This window comes from Gossypium hirsutum, chromosome D05 (assembly GCF_007990345.1).
Source record: "Gossypium hirsutum isolate 1008001.06 chromosome D05, Gossypium_hirsutum_v2.1, whole genome shotgun sequence".
NCBI lineage: Eukaryota > Viridiplantae > Streptophyta > Magnoliopsida > Malvales > Malvaceae > Gossypium > Gossypium hirsutum.
Window position 1 is genome coordinate 63,569,056 of NC_053441.1, and position 25,666 is coordinate 63,594,721.

At 37.6% G+C, this 25,666-nt stretch overlaps 2 protein-coding genes across 2 annotated transcripts; both read left to right on the plus strand.

Moving 5' to 3' along the window:
* Positions 1–16,951: 16,951 nt before the first annotated feature.
* LOC121216964 (putative disease resistance RPP13-like protein 1) lies at positions 16,952–21,651 on the plus strand. The gene has a single exon (XM_041092466.1). The coding sequence runs from the start codon at positions 17,064–17,066 to the stop codon at positions 21,291–21,293; it is 4,230 nt and encodes a 1,409-aa protein (XP_040948400.1). The 5' UTR covers positions 16,952–17,063; the 3' UTR covers positions 21,294–21,651.
* A 1,069-nt stretch (positions 21,652–22,720) lies between these two features.
* LOC121217293 (putative disease resistance protein At3g14460) lies at positions 22,721–23,924 on the plus strand. The gene is made up of 2 exons (XM_041092816.1): positions 22,721–23,000; positions 23,206–23,924. Exons 1-2 carry the CDS (start codon positions 22,721–22,723, stop codon positions 23,922–23,924), a joined length of 999 nt encoding a protein of 332 aa, XP_040948750.1.
* The last annotated feature ends 1,742 nt before the right edge of the window (positions 23,925–25,666 follow it).

The following is a 25,666-nucleotide window of genomic DNA, read 5'->3' on the forward strand; positions in this document are numbered from 1 at the left end:
TGATATACAATTTGTTTATGTTCTTCCTGGTTGGGAAGGTTCTGTTGCTGATGGACAGGTTCTTCGAGATGCCATTAGTAGGAGACATGGACTAAAAGTTCCTCATGGTAAAGTGGATTGTTATAGGACTTTGAATTATTCATTAAGATCAAACTTTTTGTGCTCAATTAATCATTTTAAAAAAAGTTTTATTTTATATCTAGTTGATGCTGGATACACAAATTGTGAGGGATTTCTTGCACATTTTAAAGGACAATGATATCATTTGAACGAGTGGCGTCAGGGTTATCAGCCAAGTTCTCTGCAAGAGTTTTTTAATATGAAACATGCCTCAGCACATAATGTTATTGAAAGATGCTTTGGGTTATTAAAACTTATATGGGGAATACTTAGGAGTCCATCATTCTATCCTGTAAGGGTGCACAATAGAATCATTATTGCATGTTGTTTGCTCCATAATTTTATTCGAACCCATATGAGTATTGATCTTATTGAAGCGGATGTGGGAGAAGGATTACCTAGTAATGTGGTAGATGACGATGAACCGAATATCGTAAATATTCATCCATCGGATGCTTGGGCTACTTGGAGGATGGAACTAGCCAACCAAATGTTCAATGAATGGCAAGCATCTAGAAATTAGTTAGGTTTAGGGACAAAATGAGTTTGAGTTAATTTGTTTATGTTATTTTATGTATCTAGTTTGTGAAACTTTGGTGGTGTTTGAATTGATTTTTGTATTGTACTAAACTTGTTGAATTATAATTTAATTTCTTTTCATTCAGCATGTGTTATAATTTGATACAGTGTTGAGCTTTTGATTCATGATATTGAACTTAATTATAATTTTATAAAGTGTTCACCTTTTGATTCATGATATTAATAGTAATTAATATAATTTGTTTTTTTTCTTAAGATAATTATGTCAGGTGTGTCAGAATCAAATGTTTCTTCTCAAGCTTCTCAAGGAACCAAAAGGAAATGGGTTCTAGAAGAAGATGCAGCATTGGTTTCCTGCATAGTGGACTTGCACGATGTTGAAACATTTAATGCTGATACCGGGTTCAAAGCCGGTTATTTAAACGAGTTGGAAAAAATGCTAGAAAAGGCTTTACCCAATGCAATATTGAAGGCTAGACCTAATATTTAATCGAGGATTAGGTTACTAAAAAGGGAGTGGTCAATAGTGTATGACATGCTTAATGGCCAAAACAATAGCGGTTTTGGTTGGGACGAGCATAGGCAGCTCGTTGTTGCTGAAGATGCGGTTTGGGACTCTTATTTAAAGGTAAGAATTATTTCAAGTCTTTATTATCTTATTTTTACCAAACTTATAACTAATATGATTTCCTCATTTTTTTAGAGTCACAAAGAAGCCGCTCAATTCAGAAATCGTACTTTCCCTTACTACGACTACCTTACTGCCATATACGCAAGAGATCGAGCAACTGGGAAAGATGCTCAAACAGCCGCTGATGTTCTTGAAGAAATAAATGCTCAGGGTGTACCTACTACAGATATGAATGAAGAAAGAAACGAATTCTATGACTGCGAAGCTGACGTCTCTTTGGATGACATGGATGTTTCTGCTACGGAGCCGTGATGAGATAGAGACCAAAGGGGTTCCTCATCTTCAAACAAGAAAAAGAAGAATTCTGATGCAGGTGATAATATTTCTTCTTCATTTAATAAGGCTGCCACTTTATTGGCTCAAAACATGCGGGCCATTGGCGAACAAATCAGTAGGAGTATTGCCTCCGATGTGGTAGTTCAACAGAAGTCAGAAGAATTCCAGATCATCCAAGAAAAAGCTACAAATTTATATTCAACCCTATGTGAAATAGAAGGTTTCACAGCGGATGAGCGGTATCGAGCATTGAGTAAAATTCCAGATCATCCAACTCAAATGCTCGTTTTCTTTAGTTTACCTTCTGATGTGCGGTTGGAATGGGTTAGAAGATTTCTTGCTGACCATTAAACTTCTTATTTCTGTTGATGATATTTTCTTAACTTTTTCTGTTTGTAATATTTGGGATGGTATGTGATTACAATCTTCTAACTTTTTGATGTTCTAAAACTGTATAACATATGGATTATGATATAGAATTTCATGAATTTCATTTAACCTTTTGTTAATATATGAAAATTATGTTTATGCAAAATATAATTCTCAAGTTATTTATTACTGGTAATATTTTTTTATTGTAGAATAATTAAATTATTTGTTCCACTAATGATATTTTTGCACATTAAAATATGTATTGCAGTTTAAAAATAATAAAGTAGATTATAAATTATATTTAATAATAATTATTTTAAATTATATTTTATAGTATTATATATTATTATTTTAGTAAATTCATAAAAGAATATTTAATACTAAGAATTTTATCAAATTATATATTTTTATTAAATTATATTTAATAATAATTATTTTAAATTATTTTTATAGTATTATATATTATGATTTAGTAAATTCATATATTTTATTAAATTATATATTTTTATTAAATTATATTTAATAATAATTATGTTAAAATATGATTAAATTATCTATTATTAATATTAATAATCTTATTAAAATTTAATAACAATAACAATAATCATCTACCTAAAAAAATTCTGCTAAGGGTATTCTTGTCATTTTAGTTTTTTTCCTTATGCTATTACACCTCTATTCCATTCAACCAAACAAAAGAATTACCTATTACGCCTCTATTCCATTACGCATCTATTCCATTACACCTCTATTCCATTACAGCGAACCAAACGTGCCCTAAATTTATGTCATGTGGGTGTGCAGGAAAGATAAATGGTAGTGAAGGCATTGTTTATTGATTGGTAGCTGATAAGAAAATATAGTAGAGCTGCGGCTTCTGTTTTCAATGCTTATGCTCCAATAATAGACTCATTTAATTTCAGAAATCCAAAAACTATTACCTGTTTTCCACTTTCTTGTGCTTTGCATCTCATTTGTCTCTATTCGTTGACTTCAACTCCATTCCTTGTTAACCCCAATTATACACAATCCATCTCCATTTATTTCCCTCAATCTCTCATTCCTTCTTTATCTCTCTCTTTGATTTTTTTGTCCTAATTCCACCATGTCTGTTTTTAGAGAAGCTGCTCTTTCTGCCTTTTTGGAGCTGTTGTCTGCCAAGTTGCTTGACTCTGTACTCAACTTTGTGGCCTGAAAGTATATCTCAGTAAAAGGTAAATGAACAAACAGAATTGAAAAATAAAAGAATATTTTTAGAATTCTGAATTTTTACTCACCTTCTAAACTCATATTGTACAATTATTTATAGAAGAATTAGCTAACAACCTAACTGTATTATAACAGACTAACAACCTTCCTAAGCTATACTCTTAACATTCTCCCAGCTTCTCTAGAGGTAAAATCTGAAGACAATTTCGAAAACGCACAAAGGCAGTAACAAACAATGGTTTACTAAAAACATCAGCAACTTGATCACAGGCCAGAACTTTCCCAACAACAAGTGAACCATTTGCAACCTTCTCACTAACAAAAAAAAATCTAATTCCACTTGTTTAAACTTGGAATGAAGAACAGGATTTGCTGCAATAGCAACTGCGCTGGAACTGTCACACCAAATAACTGGAAGGTCAACAGAACTCAGCTTAAGTTCTTGCAATAATGACATTAGCCAGGTAACATCACTAGTTGCGGCTGCCACACTTTTATATTCGGCCTCTGCTGTAGACCTAGAAACTACTTATTTGCTTTTTGGAAGACTAGGAGATCGGTGTATTACCGAAATAAACACAATATCCTGCCGTAGAGCAATGATCATCGAAATCTAGGCCCCAGTTAGCATCAGCATACCCGACTAAAGATAACTGATAATAAGGTCAAAAAATAAGCCCAAATTTAATAGTACCACTAAGATAACGCAAAATGCGTTTTAACGCAACCATATGTATAGTAGTCGAAGCATGCATAAACTGACACACACGATTAACCGCATATGCAATATCAGGCCGAGTTAAAACAATGTATTGTAGAGCACTGGCAAGACTTCTATACATAGTGGGATCACCAAGAGGATCGCCATCATCCTTTGACAAGTGTAAAGAACTGACCATAGGTGTAGAAACACTTTTAACATGAACCAAGCCACTCTTATTAAGAAGCTCTGATTAAATGCTAAAGTTACATATTTTATGTAATTAAATTGGTTAATTTATGAGAGTGCACCACTAATTTTTCCATGTTTTTATTGAATTTTGTACAGGGATGCAATTTGGGGCTAAACAGAAGAAAAAGGAAACAATTGGGCTAGATTGAAGAAAGGAGCAAAGAAATAGGGCCAAAGCAAAATTTTTCCAAGATTAATTAGCTGAAATTTTTTTGACTTAGTGGGAGATTATTTTGGGATTTATTTTGGAATATTTTTCTTTGATTTTCTATACTAGTTGGCTCTTAATTTAGCAAAGCCACTAGTATAAATAGTGGCTTATCTTGTTCATTTTAATCATCAAGTGAAATATCAAGCTTTCATCTTTCAATACATTCTCTCTTTCCTACTCACGAATTTATTTGTTGTTTTTAGTTTCCTTTACTTTCAATCCATTAATTTCCAGCTTGTTATCACTTAAACCATTTTTCAATTTTCTTTTCAAACTTTCTTTCCATCTCCAGTAGCTAATTTACTTTATTACACCACCAAAATTCCAGCCCCCCAAACTAAACCACGCCACCCATTCCTTTCACCCATTTTACCTTATTTAATTTATCCAATACCAACATGCCCAAAACCTTAGCCAACTAAATTCATTTTCAGCTTTAGGTCAGAATTAGCCTCGTCAAAACCCGTGAGTTACGAACCCGAGCAATTTAACTCCTAGACTCCAGTACTTATTATTTCTTCAGATTAAGAGTATGATTTTGTCAACTCACAAAGTCAGATCAACACTAAGTCAAAAAAGACGTCGTTTGATTTAGTGTGGTTAGGCGTACAGTTGGAATTCTGAAAGGAACGTTTTTAATCGGTTTTCTGTGAACACATTGGCGTGCCAAGTGGAGATTGCTGTTTGGTTCCGTCAAGGGAAGTAGTAACTGGATTTAAATGTCCCATGCGGTTGAGGGCATTGGTTCGAGCTAGGCTCTTCTAGAACGCAAAGCTGTCGGAGTTCTAAACCACAAACGTTTCGTGGTTGTTCGATCGGTAAGGGTTAGTTATTGGACGATCCATAACTAATTTACACAAGAAAGAGTTGGTGTCTGAGGCGTCCTTGGTAGCTATAACTAGCTTTTTGGAAAAAAGGAGTTCATCTAATTTCGAGAATCAGTTCAAAGACGAGGAAAAATCCGTGCCTAAAGCTGAGCTTATTCTAATTAATTTTTCTTCATATTTATTTAACTATTTTTATTATTCTGTTTTCAACTTTTTCTTTTCACGCATTTTATTTATTTATTTTAGGTCTTCAAATTTTATCCCTCCAAACTTCTTGGGCATGACAACTGCCCCGACATAAATCTGGTTAAGAGAGGAACAATTTGCAGTAAACCCACTCTCTGAGGGATCGACCCTACTCCCTATATTGCTTAAATCGCAAACTAGGTGTAGGTTTATATTGGTGGATTCGACACCCATCAAGCTCACGAATGTACTTGCATTGACATAAATGAAGACAACCATTGGAAGACCGTGTAACCTCAATACCAAGAAAATAATGAAGCAGACTCATGTCTTTAAGAGAAAACTCCGTATGTAATTGTTGAACAAAACTATCAATATCTGTAGATAAACTACCAGTAACAATAATATTATCGACATAGACCAAAACATACAAAGTAGAAGTAGGCGTAACCCGAACAAATAAGGAAGCATCAGATTTAGATAGAGTAAACCCAGCAGTCAAAAGAGAGCATTTTAACTTGTTAAACAAAGCTTGAGGAGCTTGTCGTAGACCATATAACGCCTTAGTCAATCGACAGACCAACTGCTCACCTTGAGGCCCATGCTAAACATAGTCAGGAGGCTGATGCATAAAAACTTCATCAGTCAAATATCCATTCAAAAAAGCATTATTAACATCAACCTACCGGAGTGGCCATCCTTTAGAAACGGCAATACTAGTTTAACCACAGGACTAAATGTTTTCTGAAAATCATAACTCGAAGTTTGAGTACAACCTTTGGCAACCAAGCGAGCTTTCTATCGAGCAACAGTGCCATCAGGATGTCTTTTAATTCTAAATATCCACTTACAACTAATCACATTTCGTCCTTGCGGTAAAGGAAAAAGCTCTCAAGTAGAATTTTGAATAAGAGCATCATACTTATCTTGAGCGGCCTTACGGCATTCTGGACTAGTAAATGCCTCATTAATGTCACTAGGTTCAAAGCTAGAAGAATCAACAGAAAAAACCTTTGGCTTAAAAATCCCAGCTTTCGAATGCGTAACCATAGAATGTGTTATGCTGAACCAGAGGTCCAAACAAATCAGATGAACCAGGTGAACTAAGCAAAAGAGCAGACTCAGAAGGAACAGAGGGAGGCGAAACAACCGTAGATATAGTCAAAGAATCTGAGTGAGCTAAAGACGGAATAGAAACAAACAGTGTCGAAGATGAGGCTGAAACGACCCGGGAGCGGGGTGCCAATAGAGAATGCCTAATATTTGGATTAGTAATAATAAGCACATAAGTAGACACACGAGAGCTAGACGAAGATGAGTTATCAGCAGTCTTAGAAAATAGAAACTGTTTCTCATCAAACATCATATGACGAGACAAAACAACTTTCGCGGTTGGAGTCAGACATTGATATCCTTTGTGCTGAGCGCTGTACCCCAAAAAAGTACAGGGCTGAGACTGAAAATCTAGCTTGTGTGTCTGAAATAGCTACAGATAAAGAAAACAACATCACCCAAAGACACGTAAGTGATCATAGGAAGGATTTTTCCATGTAAAGCCAAAAACGGAGATTGCCACTTCAAAACAGAAGTAGGAAGTTTATTAATAAGATAACCACACAACAGAAAGCATACTCCCAGAAACTCATGAAAAGATTGGCCTGTGCTAACAAAATAAGGCCCACATCGACTATATGTCGATGTTTACACCTCGACTATATTCTGCTCAGATGTATGAGGACAGGTGAGGCAATGGACTATACCATGATCTGTCAGAATAGATTTGAATGCACGAAACTCGCCGCCCCAATCACTTTGAAATTACTTAATATCGTGGCCAAACTGAGTCTTAACCATACGTTAAAATTGAACAAAACATTCCACAGCTTGAGGCTTATGTTGAATCAAATATATCGAAGTATAACGAGTACACATGTCAATAATGACACATAATACCAATGATTACCCGAAGCAACAGACACAGGGCTCCACAAATCCGACACAACCAAAACAAACGGCTCAATATATTTAGTAGTAGAGGAAGTAAAAGGCAAATTATGAAAATTTCCTTTTTGACATGCAACACATACATTTGTAGAACCAGAATTATTAAAAGTAACTTGACAAGCATCTAATACAGACTTAACCGCAGGAAAAGATGGGTGACCAAGTCATCTGTGCCAAAGCGTAAAAACCGGATGATTGGTTGAAGATGACGAAACTTTATTAGAAGAGACTACTACAGTGTGAACAGACGCAGGCGACAAAAACTGGTAAAGGCTATTATAAATGTGGCCCCGTAGCAAAATTTTTCGAGTTTGGACATCCTTAACAACGCAGTAAGATGGGAGAAATTCAAAAAATACATTATTATCAGTAGCAAATTTAGAAACAGACAGTAAATTTTTTTGTATGTGTGGCACATAGAGCATATTAAACAATCATAGCAAGTTACCCAACGTGGATAACACAGAACTGCCAACATGTGAGATTTTTGTAGGACTACCATCGCCCATGAGTAAAGGAGATGTACATGAATATGGAGTGGACTCATTCAGAGCAGAAGTATCATGAAAAACATGATACGTCGTACCAGAGTCTAGATACCACGTAGTTGTCCCTACAAGCACTAAAATATAAGAATCAGTACCAAAATTAGAATCAAAATTAGCCGTATTAATATCGGAACTATTGGAATTCGAGACGTAAGATGAATGAAGCTCAAGAAGACGAGGCAATTTAACACACGGTGGCGAAACACCACGAGCACCGAAACCTGAATATTGAACACAATTGGAACTCGACGGATGGGGACCATCAATATTAAGACAACCTCTAAAATCAGAACCCATATGCTGATCATTAGAATTTAGAGTAGATTCCACATTTGAAGCAGCCAAAATATGTGGCCTAGGATTTGCCAAAGGAGCATCAAAGAATGAAGGCCCAACCGACGGCCTAGATTCCTCAGCAGCCATTTAAAAAAATCAGTTCTGGGCCCACCATGCTATCCAAAAGCATGACCCATTCGGGCATCATAACCACCAATCGGTGGAACCCTACCTTGCAATAACGAAAAAGTAATCGAACGGGCTGGAGGTGCCACAGTCGAAGGATGCACCAGAGGAGCTGCAAACAATGGATCCGCTGCAGGAAAATGCCACCACTAGTTTGATTGGAAAGCTAGCGGTTCATGAGAACCCAACACCGGAGGCGCACCCGAACTCGGAGCACCACTCGCATCACCAGAACCAAATGAAGGCACTCGAACGCCGAATACCGTGTCAACATACTCCCTATTAAAACGGTAATAGCACCATTGCGCCAAGTGACCAAATCGGCCATAACTATGACATTGAACCCGCAATCGGAACCCGTGCCCACGACCTGCAAGAGAACGACCTCGCTCAGAGGGAACCACCAGCGGTGCTGCAGCATTCTCGACCAAATGAGCATGCAACAATTGATCCAGATCCGCACGAGCATGAGACTGGCGACGCTCAACTTCCAATAAAACATCAACTAAGTTGTGAAACGATATCAACTCAGTCGAGAAAGACACAAGAGTCAAGACGGCGTCAAACTCTGACGACAAACCTTCAAGAACAATCTCAACCTTTTCAGAGTCAGAGATTCGAGATCCAACCGCCTCGATTAAGGCACACGTATTTTGGATCTAAGCAACGTAATCTTTAACGGACATGACACTCTTCTTGAGCGAATCAAGCTCATAGTGAATACGCAAAAACTGAGAACTAGAAACAACAGTAAATATTCTAGTAGCGGTTATCCAAACATCATTCGTCGTCTGAAGATCCGTAAAATTAGAGAGAACAGATGAGCTAAGAGTAGAAAGCAACCAAGGGGTAAGCAACTTATCTTGCTACACATAGGCGGAGGCTGCCAGATTTTTAACCAAAGATCCATCAAATGACTGAACAAATCTCAGCGGGAAAGATAATGTACCATCAAGAAGCCCAGTTAAATTGTAACCATCAATGATAAGGCGAATGTGTTGACGCCATTGTACAAAATTATCACCGTCGAGTTTAATGGTATCATGCCGAGGAAAGGTATGGACCAACTGAGCATCAGTGATCGTAGAAGAAGACGGAAGCGCAGTGGTAGAGTTAGTAGACGCAGAGGTAGCCATCAGAAACAACAGGTCACCAAGATTGAAGCAACTGATACCAAGAAAGTAGATCTAAGTAAAAGGTAAATGAACAAACAGAATTGAAAAATAAAAGAATATTTTTAGAATTCTAAATTTTTACTCACCTTCTAAACTCATATAGTACAATTATTTATAAAAGAATTAGCTAACAACCTAACTGTATTATAACAGACTAACAACCTTTCTAAGCCGTACTTTTAACATGGTCGATCACCGACAAGTCCACCAGCAACTCAAGCTGTGGCAATCCATATTCCCCGAGATCAAAGCAGTGTTGAACCATGCAGAGGAGAAGCAGATCAAGGACGAGGGTGTGAAGAATTGGTTGGGCGATCTCCAAGACTTAGTTTACGATGCGGATGACATCTTGGGCGAGTTCACTTACCAAGAATTACGTCTCAAGCTTCAAAAAACTCAAGCACAAGCCAACTCTAGTAAGGTACAGAAACTCATTCCAACCTGCTGTACTGGTGGTCATTTCTCTCTATTCGCTTTTATGTTCAATGCTAAGATGATTTCAAATAATATTGTTGGGAGGGATAGTCACATATTTCAAATATGGATTGTAAAACAAGCATGAAGAATAACAAAAAAATAAAGCACAGTTTGTAACATTCCTTTTGTAACGGAAAATGGTTAGTGGTAACTGTTTTGTTATTTTTCAAAACTTGAATGATTGAATTCAAACTTAAGTGATTGCTTTGTCAGCTATACTAAAGTTGAGGGATTGTTGGTGTAATTTACCCTTTAAAAAATTATAAAATTTTAAAAAGAAATTCTAAAAAAATATAAAAAAAGTTTAAAAAGTAAAAATTTTCTAGAATAATAATTTTGAGGTTTTTTTGTTGTTTTAAATATAGACTGATTTTATAACTCACTGCAATCACAAAGAAGCTGAAGAGCTTCTAGAAAAAAACAAAATCCAACTGTCCCACATAAAGCAATAAAAATGAAATGAAAAGACAAGTGAAACATTAAGCAAAAGACAATAAAAATGAAAAGACAAATGAAACATAAAGCAAACCGCAGTGATTCATAACCATCCGAAAATCAGCCAAGATGCTTTTCTCTGAAAAAATGACCTTGTTCCCTCAAGAGAAAAATCTAGAGCTTTGAACGAACCCATGGAGATTCAACAGAACCTTCTCCGATGTCAAAGCTAATCTTCATCCAAAACCTAAGTCACCTGTTACCACTCAAGCCAATCCTTCCTTAACATTTTTTGAACCAGCTCCGGTACGTCGTTCGTCCAGATCTGACCAACCCCTTTCCTCCGGCCCTCAATGGCCAGGACATGTGCTGCTTCATTCACTTTTCGAGGCACAAATTTGAAGGTAACTGCTCCAAAATCCTTACTTAACTGATGTATATTGAAGATGATCGGTCTGATAATCGACTTACCTAACTCCCTGCTTCTGACATTTTTATGACAGAAAGTGCATCCCCTTCTCCACCCGCCGGAACCCCATCCTTGTGTGCAAAAATTAAGCCTCGCTCACAAGCCCGCACCTCCGCCACAAAAGAATCCACAGCATTATTGACCAGATAAGTTTCCCCTCCAATTACCTCTCCTTTATGATTCCTAGCTAAAGCTGTTGTTGTAGCTATCCCCGTAACCTGTGAAAATGATGCATCAAAATTAACCTTGATGGTACCATCATTCGGTGGCCTCCAAAACTCTATCACAGCAGGTCCAATAAACAAACTGATATTTGCTGTATGGACACTTAGTTCTCGTACATATCCACGAATAAAACCTAGGGTTTCCTGTTTTGAGAAATTGACACCTTCGTGCACTACCTTATTTCTACGGTGCCAGAGACTCCATAGTGAAATATCAATAAGCTTTTTTGTACTGTTATCAGCCACCAAAAAGGTTCTTACAAAACTTTCTTTATGCTCCAGTGAATCATCAGGAGGGGAAGTCTGTACTTGTAAAGCGTTTCAAATGTCCCGCAGAATAGCACACGTCCACAAGAGATGAGTAGAAGATTCCAGTTCAGTCTTGCACAAAGGGCATACTACTTCTTCACACAATGTTCGTCGTGCCAGATTTCCGTAGTGAGGCGCCAGATTATGGATCAACCGCCATACATGTATTTTATTTTTGCAGGAATATCTAAAGTCCATAGCCCCTTATAGAAATTTTTGTACTCCTCGGATTCAGAGGATAAGTTAGATTTATTTTGTAACAAATCCGTAACAAGGGCCCTGTAACCGCTCTTGACCGTATATTCTCCCATGCCATCGAACTTTCAGACTCTTATATCTTCTGGTCTACTATCAGAAATGGGGATAGAGAGGATTCTACTTGCTGTTTCATTATCAACTAGCTTGTGGATGAGCTCTCTGTTCCAGGTACTGCCCTCAATAAGTTGATCAACCGTTGTCCATCTAGATCTAATATCATGACCTTGAATACTGTTATTTTCCATCCCAGGTAACCAGGAATCATTCCATAGATTAATGCGGGTTCCATTCCCCACCCGCCACACCAGCCCATCACGAATTACTTCACGAGCACTGCAAATGCTTCTCCAAGTAAATAAAGGGTAAGAATCGACCTTAGCTGATAAGATGTTTGAAAACGGAAAGTAACGAGCTTTAAATACTTTAGCTAAAAGGCAACTGGGACAATTCAGAATATGCCAAACCTGTTTAGCTAACAGAGCTTTATTGAATAGAAACAAATCCTTGAACCCCATTCCCCCTAGCCATTTTGGTCTACAGAGAGCTTCCCAAGTACTCCAATGGATCCCCTTTGACGTTGTATTATTAGTCAACCAAAATCTATTCATAATTCCCTCAAGTTTTTGACAGACAATCTTTGGTAAAAGAAAATATTGCATCATATAAGTTGTCGTAGCCTGTAGTACCGACTTTATGAAGACCTCCTTTCCCCCCATTGATAGATAACGCACATTCCACCCGTCAACCCTTTTCCTGAATCTATCCACATAATTTGCGAAAGCCCATTTTTTCTTCCTTCCCACCATCATCGGCAAGCCTAAATACTTCTCTGGATTTGAAGCCACTCGAACACCTAGCTGATTTGCAATAGCCGCCTTTGTCTCATCTTGCACGTTAGCTCCAAAATAGATAAGCGATTTATCAAAATTCACCCGTTGACCTAACGCCTTTTCATATTCACAAATAACCTCCCGAACAAATCTTGCTCCCTTGGGGGATGCATCTCCAAATAAAAGACAATCATCCGCGAAAAACAGATGGTTCACTGCAAATCTTTCCCTTCCAATTGTTGCTCCCACCATCCTCCCTTTATTTTTTGCATCATTAATAATGGCTGAAAGACCCTCTGCACATATCAGGAACAAATAAGGGCTAAGCAGATCTCCTTGCCTTAATCCTCTAGAAGGGCAAAACCAGTCGCCGTGGTAGCCATTAATACTAACAGAGTATGTCACAGAACACACGTAACGCATTATTAAGACAATCTAATCGTTATGAAACCCCAAATGCTTCATCATTCCTGCTAGAAAATCTCACTCAACACGATCATACGCCTTGCTCATATCCAATTTAAGCGCAAAATGACCTTTTTTACCACTTTTTTTATCTTTAATGAGTGCAGAACTTTATAAGCAATTAAAACGTTATCAGAAATTAGACGACCTGGAATAAAAGCCCCTTGGGCTTCATTTATACATTGTCCCAGCTTGCTGCTCATACGATTCACCAGTACTTTCGCAATAATCTTGTAGATCACAGTACAAATACTTATTGGTCTGAACTGTGTCATATCATTTGGCTTATCAACTTTTGGAATAAAAAGAATGCGTGTTTTATTTTTTCTCCAAACTCAGTTTCTTCATTCAAAACAGCTAAATAGAACTTGGAAACTTCCGGACCAACAATATGCCAGTACCATTGAAAAAAGACTGCATAAAACCTGTCAACACCAGGTGCCTTCAAAGGCGCCATTTGCTTAACTGCTTGCACGATTTCGTCCTCAATAAACTCCTGTAACAATTCTTCATTCATACTCTTCGTTACCCTTTCCTCAACTAACCCAAATAATCTATCATCTGACTCCACATTTGAGGCAGTAAACAGTTTGTTAAAAAAATTTGAGGCAATCTGAACAAAATCTTCATTCGAATTGACTGGCCTTCCATTATCATCCTGCAGTTTCATAATTCTACCTCGAAGGTGATGTTGCACGGCCACCTTATGAAAAAAATTATTATTTCTGTCCCCATTATTTAGCCAATTCACCCGCGCACGTTGTTCCCAAAAAAGCTCTTCTTTGTCCGCTTCTAAGTTTAGTCCTATTTGAGCCTCCGTAATTTCTGCCAACACCTCATCAGAAATATCCTGTTTATACAACATAGACAGTCAATTTTCTAAAACCAGCCTTTTCTTCTTATCCTCCCTATCATTCAACTGCCACCACCGGAGCATTTGACCGCTCAAATTTCCTAATTTATCCAGAACATTGCCAGAGTTTTTACCCCACCATTTTTTAATCATCTCTTCAAAGGATTCATCCAAGTACCACTTGGCTTCAAACCGAAATTCATTTCCATGGCTGTTCTCTTTGTTCCTTTTGATACCTACAGAATCAATAAGAATGGGACAGTGATCAGAAAAAGAATGACTCAAATGTTCAATCCTGTATCTGGGGAACCGATTCAACCAACTTAATGTTGCAACTCTCCAGTCCAGCAGTTCCCTTATGTTTGTCGAGGCAAAGCGTCCACCTTCCCATGTGAACCATCTTCCTGTGAATCCTAGATCCTTGAGATTGCAATCCTCCAGTGCCTCACGAAACTCCTTCATTTGTCGGTTTGATCGTAGACGTCTACCCTTTTTTCAAAAGAATTCATAATTTCATTAAAATCTCCCATAACCACCCAATGAGTAGATTGATCAAGACTTAGTTGGCGAAGTAGGTTCCACGATTCTCTTCTATTTCTTCCATCCGGGTGCCCATAGAACCCTGTAAACCTCCAAGTATCACCACCTTCAATATCATTTATTTCTACATCAATATAGAACAAAGAAAAACTTCTGAGTTGCACCAGAGTGTTTCCTTTCCAGCCCAGCGATAGCCCCCATTTCGTACCGGTAGCCCCAACATCGATACCATTTTCAAAACCACACTTCATCCGTACCCTTTCCATACTTCTCGAATCTAATTTTGTTTCCATAAGAAACATAATCCGGGGATTTATGGCTCTTAACTTATTCCTGAGCCTCTTAACAGTTCTTGGTCTCCCCAAACCACGAAAGTTCCAGCTTAAAATTTTCATTGAGCTCGGCTGCTCTGATCACCAGAGTTAGCCGAAACATCCCTATGTCCTGATCCAACAATAGCCTCCAATGGCAATCTCGATCTCTCCATCATTCGTTGCATTTTCTTACCTTCCAATAGAGCTATAGGGTCTTCCTCCTCATTTGATATCAACTCTATCGATCCATACCCATCTCCATCGGTCTCCATCCGAACATCCCCACCATCAAACCCCAACTGATCTCTACTACTCCCACCATAATGTTCAGTACCCAACTGAACTAAATTAGGATTTATATTTTGATTTCCGGTCGCTCTCCTAGAAGACCACCCTGACCTTTTCTCCTCATATGACAGACTACTTTGATTGGAGTGTCTACCCATATCTGAAACATACATTGTCCCATTTGTTGTCCTTAACCATCTACTCTCCATTGTATTCCGACGTCTTGACACCGTACGCAAAGATAGATCCCAACCAAAAATTATTTTGGAAGGTTCAATTTGCAAACGGAGAGGGCAAAAACTCTCCCCATGACCTAATCTTCCACAAATGAAACAAAACAGGCTGAGTTTCTCATATTTGAATCTAGCATACACAATCAAAGACTTTCCAAACAGAACTTTCTTTTTCCGTTTCAATGGTGCAGTAACGTTCAGGCGAACTCTGGTCCGCAAGAAAGACTGATATCCCAATGTTGGAATAGACGTATCGTACTCAAGATATTCCCCACAGAAATTTCCAAACTATTTTTCCATCGACTCATTCATCGATCCTGGTGGTAAATCATGGACTTGCAACCAAAACTCCATAAATTTTAAATCTATTGTTGCCGGATTTACCCCTTCCGGTATTGTTTGAAGAATAAGTAAGTGGTTATTGAAGAACCACAGAGTTCCTGCTTTAACCCTGTCAAAATCTATCACATTAAAAAATTGAAACAGGTACCTCTTCTCCCCCGTTTCCGTGATACAGATCCCTCCGATTGGATGCCAAAGATCCGCCATGGTATTGCGTAAAGACGGAAAGTGGACCACACTGTCTGTAAGGCACCGTCCCACCTAGCAAAACTGAAAGATGAAACTCTCATCTCCTGCAACTTCATGAATCACTTCTTCCTCACCGTCCAGCAGTTTCAGGTTTGCCATCGCATCTTCCATCGTGCTCCCACAATCTGGCACAGACTGACAGGAAACAAAACCCTAAAAGAGACCTAAACAAGAAAAATTCTGTGCCAACCGGCACCAAGAGCGGCAGACCAAAAAATTATATAGTCACATAGTTAAGTAAGTTAATTTATGATTCAAGTTTATCGTAATAAATTATTTATTATTATTATTATTATTTTACTTTGAATTTTTTTAAAAATTTACGTGCTATGACATTTAATTAATTATATTGTAACAAGATTTTAATGTAACATGTTTAATTTTTTAATTTAACTTGAACAATTTCACTCGATTTGGCTTGACTTTAATTTTATTTCACTTGATTTGATTCGAAAAAATTCAAATCGAGTAAAATATGATTCATCAATTCAATTAATATGAAAATTTTTTACTTGATTCAATCGATCGCTCACTCCTATCCATAAATGTCAAAGTACTATAATCATGACTAATAATTACTTTGATTCCAATAGGCATAAAAAACTCGTTGATATTGACAATTACATTAAACTTGTCTCTTGTGAATGTTAAAATATCTCTAAAAAACATATTTCAAAAAAAAATTGAAGATACATATTTTAATAAATAATCAATACATTTATAATATCAAAATAAAAAAATAAAATAATTAATATAAATTTAAACTTAAAATTAAAAATATTAATAAAACTTTAATAAAAAATAAGTAATAAATTCTAGTCTTTAACTAAAAAATAATGTATATAACTCAAATCCATTGAATAAAATTAATTTATTGTTAACTTATGGCATTAAAACACAAATACTTGTATGGCATAAATAATTACAATTAAATTAATTTACAAAATATAATGTATTTCTTTTCAATGAGATTATCTTTTGATTAAAGTAAAGAATGATTGGTACGCAATAAAATAAAGAATCATTCCAAAAACTGTGACCTGTTTTCCACTTTCTTGTGTTTTCCATCTCATTTGTCTCTATTCGTTGACTTCAACTCCATTCCCTGTTATCCCCAATCATACACAATCCATCTCCATCCCTTTCCCTCAATCTCCCCTTCCTTCTTCATCTCTCTCTTTGATTTCTTTGTCCCAATTCCACCATGTCTGTCTTTGGAGAGGCTGCTCTTTCTGCCTTTTTGGAGCTGTTGTCTGCCAAGTTGCTTGACTCTGTACTCAGCTTTGTGGCCGATCACCGGCAACTCCACCAGCAACTCAAGCTGTGGCAATCCATATTCCCCGAGATCAAAGCAGTGTTGAACCATGCAGAGGAGAAGCAGATCAAGGACGAGGGTGTGAAGAATTGGTTGGACGATCTCCAAGACTTAGCTTACGATGTGGATGACATCTTGGACGAGTTCGCTTACCAAGAGTTACGTCTCAAGCTCCAAAAAACTCAAGCACAAGCCAGCTCTAGTAAGGTACGGAAACTCATTCCAACCTGCTGTACTGGTGGTCATTTCTCTCCATTCTCTTTTATGTTCAATGCTAAGATGATTTCAAAGATACAAGCAATCACTGATAGACTGAATAGTTTGAACACTCGAAGAAGTAGTTTGGGGTTCAGTGAGATCATGTCTCAAGGCGCAACTTCCAAGGGAAAGAAACCCAGGCTGCAACCAACTTCCTTGATGGATGGAGCAGTGGAGTATATTGGTAGAGCCAATGAGAAGCAAGAAACGCTTGAGTTGCTCAAAAGTAACAATTCCGATGGAGTTTGTGTCCTTTCCATCCTTGGCATGGGAGGGATGGGGAAAACAACTCTTGCTCAGCTTGTTTTCAATGATCCCAGCATTAAGGAGTCTTTCGATCACAAGTCCTGGGTATGCGTTTCTGATGACTTTGATGCTGTTAACATAACAAAGACGATTTTAAGATCCCTCGATGCTGACTCACGTGATGAGAATGACTTGAACTTGCTTCAAGTCAAGTTGAAGGAGAAGTTATCCGGAAAAAGGTTGTTGCTTGTTTTAGATGACATTTGGAATGAGAGTTACAGTGATTGGACCATCTTACGGGCACCATTTGGAGCAGGAACCAAGATTATTGTAACAACTCGACTCCAAAAGGTTTCATCTAATGTCGATTCGGTGAAAGCGTTTTACTTGGATAAACTCTCGCATCATGATTGTTTATCCATATTTGCTCAGCATGCATTGAAAGCAAGAAACTTTGATGGGCATCTCCAATTTAAAGAAATTGGAGAGAACTTAGTGAGAAGGTGCAACGGCTTACCTTTGGCAGCAAAAGCCATTGGAAGCTTATTACGCACAGTTACGGATCATAGTGAATGGGAAAAAGTATATGAGAGCGAGATATGGGACCTTCCAGAAGATCCATGTGGCTTAATTCCAGCTTTGCGATTAAGCTACCATTATCTTCCTCCTCATTTGAAACGATGCTTTGCATACTGCTCCATATTTCCTAAAGATTATGAATTTGAAGAAGAAGAGATAATCTTGTTATGGAGAGCAGAAGGTTTCTTGCAATCAAAAGCTAAAATTCAAGGCAAAGGTCTTGGAAACCAATATTTTCAAGATCTAGTGTCAAGGTCATTTTTTCAAATATCTAGTAAAGACAAATCCCGTTTCGTGATGCATGATCTTATGAATGATTTAGCTCAATCAGTTGCAGGAGAATTATGGTGCAGAGTGGAGGGTGAAAAGCAACAAAAAATTTTGCATCGTTCTCGCCACTCAGCTTATGTTATCGATGATCGGTATCAGAGTGTAAAGATGTTTGAGGCATTTTATCAAATGACTTCTTTACGTACTTTCTTACACTTAATGGCTCCAAGAAATAAGGTATTCTATTTATCTAACGCTGTCTTGGATGATTTATTGCCAAGACTTAGCTACTTAAGGGTTCTTTCTTTGGGTGGGTATGAGATCTATGATTTGCCCGACTTTTTTGAAAATTTAAAACATCTACGCTACTTAAATTTTTCTAGAACCCGAATCAATCGTTTACCTGATTCTTTGTGTACTCTTTATCATTTGGAGACTTTAATCTTAAGAGATTGTTCAAAGCTCAAAAATTTACCCTCGAAGATCGGAAACCTTGTCAACTTGCATTTTCTTGATATTAGAGGTGCGGATTCAATAGAAAGGATGCCCTCTAGATTTGATCAGCTAACTCAGCTTCAAACGTTATCTAATTTTGTTATAGGGGAAGATGATGGACGTCTTATAAGAGAATTGAAAAATTTGTCAAACCTTAGAGGTAATTTTTGTCTTTCTGGATTGGAGAATGTTAATGGTCAAGATGCGAGGGAAGCTAAGTTAAATGAGAAGCTAGGGATTGATGGGTTAGAACTGCAATGGGGTACAGACTTGGAGGAAACAGAAGTTGAAGAGCGGGTGTTGGACTTTCTTCATCCTCCGAAAAAGCTTGAGCAACTCATCATTGAGAATTACGGGGGTGTAAAATTCTCATCTTGGATAGCAGATTCTTCCCTCAAGAATTTGTCATCTTTGAAGCTTCGCGATTGTAAAAACTGCAAGTCACTACCATCAGTTGGAAGGTTGCCATTGTTAAAAGATCTTTCAATTATTGGTTTCGATCAAGTACAGAAGATTGGTGTTGAGCTCTTCGGAGAAAATCAATTGAATCCATTTGCATCATTAGAGATTCTGTCTTTTGAGAGTCTTCCAAACTGGAAGGAGTGGGACACTTGTGAAGGAGACAATAAGGTTTTAAATCTCCCCAGCCTTCGTGTGCTTTCAATCAAAACCTGTCCTAAATTGTTGGAAAGGTTGCCTACCCATCTTCCTTCCTTGCAAAAACTTGAAATTCATACGTGTACGAGTTTGGTAGTTTCATTATCAAGTTTTCTGTCACTGTGTGAATTAAGTATACGAGGGTGTGCAGAACTGGTGGATGATTGCTCTTCTCCTGCAAAGGAGCTTTCCTCTTTGCAAACTTTGTCTCTTTCTAACATTTCAAAGTTTAATATTCCAGCAGATAGGACAATGTTGAGGTTTGGAAACTCAGAACATTTTGAAATTGATGGTTGGGAGGAGTTGGCATCTGTATCACGGTATGGGTTTAGTTTAGTTGGACATCGTTTCATTTCCGTTTCGCGTTGTCCTCAACTGCAGTCTTTGGAAGCAGAGGAAGCCGAATTGCAACCTGACAAGATGTCACGTGTTGAATCTCTAGAGATAGCCTCTTGTGATAGGCTCAATAGACTGCCACAAGTCTTACATGCACTCACATTCCTTACAATGATGGAAATTCAGGGTTGTCGAGGCTTGGTTTCTTTTGCAGAGAATAACTTACCTCCTAATTTAAAAAAGCTGAGAATTAGCAACTGTGAGAATTTGGAGTATTTGGTTGATGAAAAAGAAGATAATAAGAGTATGAGTAGTACCCTCTGTCTTCTCGAGGACTTGAAAATCTGTGAGTGTCCATCTCTAATGTCTTTGTCATCGCAGGGGCACAAAAATATTTGCAATCAGCTTCAACTTCTCAATATTCGCCATTGCTCAAAGTTGAGTTGCCTATTTTCAAACACCAAGTTTCCCATAACGCTTAAAGATTTGAGAATTGTGGGATGTCCAGAGTTGGAATACATAGCCGAGGAGTTTGAGGAAAGCGCTTGTCTTGAATTTATGAAAATTATAGTTTCTGGAATAAAATCTCTACCACGAGGACTAAACAAGCTCAAACATCTCCAGGAGATTTGTTTGGATTCGTGTTCAAATTTGGTTTCTTTTGAAGAAAGTGGGTTGAGCACCAGCTTCAGAGCTTTCCAAGTTACTGGTTGTGTAAATTTTGGAGCCCTTCCTAAGTGCATTGCCAGCAGCACCTCCCTTCGACGATTAAGTGTGAGCAACTATTCGGCTGGCATATCATTTCCATCGGAGGGATTCCCTGCCAATCTCACATCACTTGCAATCTCAAACGCACCCAAGATTTATAGGTCACTTGTGGAATGGGGATTAAATAGACTCACCTCTCTTCAAACATTGGCCATCGGAGGTGGAGGATGCTCAAACGTGGTGTCGTTCCCAGAAAAAGGCACTGGAATGAAGCTGCCTCCTTCTCTCACCTGTATCTATCTTTTCCAATTTGAGAACCTGGAATTCATGTTCTCTGAGGGCTTTCAAGACCTCGCCTCTCTTCAAAGACTGCATATCAGTGAATGTCCCAAGCTAACATCTCTTCCGGAAAAAGACATGCTTCGTTCGCTTGGATTTTTAAGTATTTTCGGTTGTCCGTTGCTGCAAGAAGAGTGCTCAAGCTATAAAGGACGAGAGTGGTCTAAGATTTCCCATATATCCCTAGTTCAAATCGATCTTAAAGCAGTCATCCCGAGGGAATCAGATTGAAAGATGAGCCACAAAATCTGTGATTGGTTTTTTCAGAGTGATGGGAGAGGTACAAAAAACCATTTCAAACAAGTCTAACTTTCCTTAGGAACAAGATAAGAATAGGAATCAATATAAATTTATTGATTGATATTTGCAGGGATTGAAAGCTAAGTTGGGGTGGAATAGTGTTTCAGTGGTTTCATATGTTTGTAAACTTGTTTCTTGGCTTTGGGGTTTAATGTTGGAGTAGCATTAGTTCATCGGTGTTTCTAGAATGTGAGCTTTGTCTATTGTTTATTTTATAGGATATAATAGGGAAGAATAAGATGAACAATTTTACATTAAACTTCAATCTTATAACATTTTCCTTCTTTTCAATATATCTTTACTTATCTTCTATTTTGGAAATTTTGACAAAAATTCAGAAAGAAAATTAGGGAGTTCGGCCAAAATTTTTCAAATTTATGGAAATATGTTAGATTTTAGAGATAGAAATTGAAAAAGCACTTTCTACAAAATTCATTTTCTTTTTACAAATTAGTATTTTTTATAATATATTTATTAATTAAAAAATTTTAAACAACATGAAATAAAAAAATATAAATATAAGTAGGAGAGAAATTGAACATTTGACCATTTGACTAAAAAAACTAATATGCCGAAAGAATACACATTTTGTTACAAAATGTTTTTCTTAAGATGCATTTTTTGTTTCTTTTTCCAAAATATATCAATTTCTCCAAATTTAGGAAATATCGACCTAATTCCCTAACTTCTTTTTTTTATTTCAACATTTTTATCCAATTTTCTCCTATTTTTCTATTTCACTTTCTTGTTTTTTTCTTTCCTATTTCAATTTTGTTTCTTTCTTTTCTTCCTATTCTTTTCCTCTCTTTCCCAACCTTAGCCGTCGCTAGCATGCACTACAGCCGCACTACGACATTTGTTCTTCTGTACAAATAATGGCATTGATCAACTCTTTTCCTCATTCTCTTTCATTTCCAAATAATGGCGTTGGGGTTCTCCTCCGTCGATCACCTAGCTCTTTTGTCATCACTGCTTGTTCGATGTTGTCACTAATCAGAGAAGCCACCAAATGGTCCACATTTCCTTTCTCTCTCCCGCTTCTTTTCTACTTTTTTATTTTTATTTTTTAAGCCGTGGACCGCGTTTCACTATCATTGCTCTCCGTTGTCGAATCGAGCCACCACTATAAATGGCCTTGCTTCTAGTCAACATGCACTGCTGCTCAGCCTTTTGTTTCTTACCCTTTTTTTTTACTGTCGCCTCTCCTGTCTAACTGATAACTTTAGCACTTCCAGATTGGTAATTCATGCAAAATTTAAGTGTTTGATAATAAATTTTGAGATTTTTATCACAACTTTGTCTTGTTGAATGATACTAAGATAAATTTGCTAATTTGATCATTTTATATACTAAAACACATGATTGAAATTTTTGAGACAGTTGATGTACTAGAAGAAAAGCCAGTCATGAAGCTCACCCTTTTGGTCCTCAATGCTGTAGCATTTCTACTACATAAGCCATGTAATAGACTGCCACAAGTCTTACATGAGCTCATATTTCTTACAGTGATAGAAATTGGTAATTGTCGAGGCTTGGTTTCTTTTGCAGAGAATAACTTACCTCCTAATTTAAAAAAGCTGAGAATTAGAAAATGTGAGAATTTGGAGTATTTGGTTGATGAAAAAGAAGATAATAAGAGTACGAGTAGTACCCTCTGTCTTCTTGAGGAGTTGTCTATCTATAAGTGTCCGTCTCTAATGTCTTTGTCATCGAAGGGGCACAAAAATATTTGCAATCAGCTTCAACTTCTCCAAATTACCGAATGCTCAAAGCTCAGTTGCCTATTTTCAAACACCAAGTTTTCCCATAACACTTAAACATTTGATAATTGGGGAATGTCCAGAGTTGGAATACATAGCCCAAGAGTTTGAGGAAACCGCTTGTCTTGAATCTATTCTACTTTTCAGATCTGGAATTAAATCTCTACCACGAGGACTAGGCAAGCTCAAACATCTCCAGGAGATTTGGTTGCTTTCGTGTTCAAATTTTGTTTCTTTTGAAGAAAGTGGGTTGCTCACCACCAGCTTCAGAGCTTTTGTAGTTGATAATTGTGGAACTTTTGGAGCCCTTCCTAAGTGCATGGCCAGCACCACCTCCCTTCAACGATTAAGTGTGCGCAACTGTTCGGCTGACATATCATTTCCATCAGAGGGATTCCCTGCCAATCTCACATCACTTACAATCTCAAAGGCACCTAAGATTTATAGGTCACTTGTGGAATGGGAATTAAATAGACTCACCTCTCTTCAAGAATTGGTCATCAGAGGTGTAGGATGCTCAAACATGGTGTCGTTCCCAGAAAAAGGGACTGGAATGATGCTACCTCCTCTCACCCATATCATCCTTTTAGAATTTGAGAATCTGGAGTACATGTTATCCAAGGGCTTTCAAGACCTCGCCTCTCTTAAAGAATTGGACATCGGTGAATGTCCCAAGCTAACATCTCTTCCGGATAAAGACGTGCTTCTCTCGCTTGGATATTTACATATTTACAGTTGTCCGTTGCTGAAAGAAGAGTGCTTCAGTGATAAAGGGCGAGAGTGGTCTAAGATTTCCTGTTGAAAAGTCAACAAAGGTAGGAAGCAACTTGTTAAAAAGGTTGAGCAAGTTGCACCGAATGTTGAAAAGTTGAATGGGATAATTGCAATTTTGGTCCCTAATTTTTTAGGCCATTTGCAAGTTAGTCCCTGAACCTCAACTATAAATAGGCCTTTTCATTTTTCATTTCAACCATCCCAACCAATCTTTCTCTCTTAGTTTTCTCTCTTCTCCCATTTGAGAATTCTTAAGGAATTCTATTTGTTTGTAATACTTTGGAGATAGTAAAGTTATCATCTGGTGTTAGTGCCCGAGGACGTAGGTATAATTTACCGAACCTCGTTAAAACTCTTGTGTTCTTTCTTGTCCTATTTTTCTTTCAATATTTGAGGGTATAATAGTAGTATTTAATTGTGCTATTAAATTACTATAGAAGGGATATTCTGTCTAAGGAAAGACTTGGTATTTAAGAGATCCATGTGATCCACCTCTCTTCCCTGGGAATTGAACTTTGTGTGATTTTTTAGTACAATAATTTACACGCTTCCGACCCTATTGGAACAACAAGTGGTATCAAGAGCCGAAGGTTAATCGTAGTATGCTCTGTGGTTGCAGTTTAAACTGATCTTCCACATCAGAAAAGATTTCTTTAGGTATATTGAAAGATTATGGAGAAAACGGTCGGTGTAGGAGCTTCAACATCGTCCATGTGGACAAGACCGACAATTGCAAATGCAAGATTGGCCGTGGAGATCTTTGATGGCACGGGCCATTTTGGTATGTGGCAAAGTGAGGTTCTAGATGCCCTTTTTCAGCAGGGTCTAGACATTGCCATTGATGAAGAGAAACCAGATGATGTACAGGAGAAAGATTGGAAGGCGATCAATCGGTTGGCATGTGGCACAATTCGATCATGCCTTTCTCGAGAGCAGAGGTATGCTTTTTCAAAGGAGACTTCTGCAAATAAGTTGTGGGTGGCACTTGAAGAAATTTTTTTGAAGAAAAACAGTCAAAATAAGCTCCACTTGAAGAAAAGACTGTTTCGCTTCACATACGTCCCAAGTACCACAATGAATGATCACATCACCAAATTTAATCAGTTAGTCACTGATTTGCTGAATATGGATGAGACATTCAAAGATGAAGATTTGGCTTTGATGCTGTTGGGGTCACTTCCTGAGGAGTTTGAGTTCCTAGAAACTACTCTACTTCATGGCAGGAGTGATATATCTCTGAGCGAAGTCTATACGGCCTTATACAGTTATGAACAGAGAAAGAAGGACAAACAGAAAAACTCAATCAGAGATACAGAAGCTTTAGTAGTCCGAGGTCGTTCATACACTCGGAAGAAAACTCAAAAGGGGAGATCAAAGTCAAAGTCCAGACTCGGGAAAGATGAATGTGCCTTTTGTCATGAGAAAGGCCACTGGAAGAAAAATTGTCCAAAGCTGAAGAATAAGGGAAAAGCTGCTGTAGATGCTTGTGTTGCTAAGCATGATACTAGTGACTCTGAACTATCACTGGTTGCATCATCATCGTCGTTCCATTCAGATGAGTGGATATTGGATTCGGGTTGTACCTATCATATGTCCCCTAACCGGGAGTGGTTCTCTGATTTAGTAGAACTAAATGGAGGAGTTGTTTATATGGGCAATGACAATGCCTGTAAAACTGTTGGGATAGGTTCAATCCAATTAAAGAATCAAGATGGATCAACCAGAGTTCTGACTGATGTTCGGTACGTGCCCAGTTTGAAGAAAAATCTC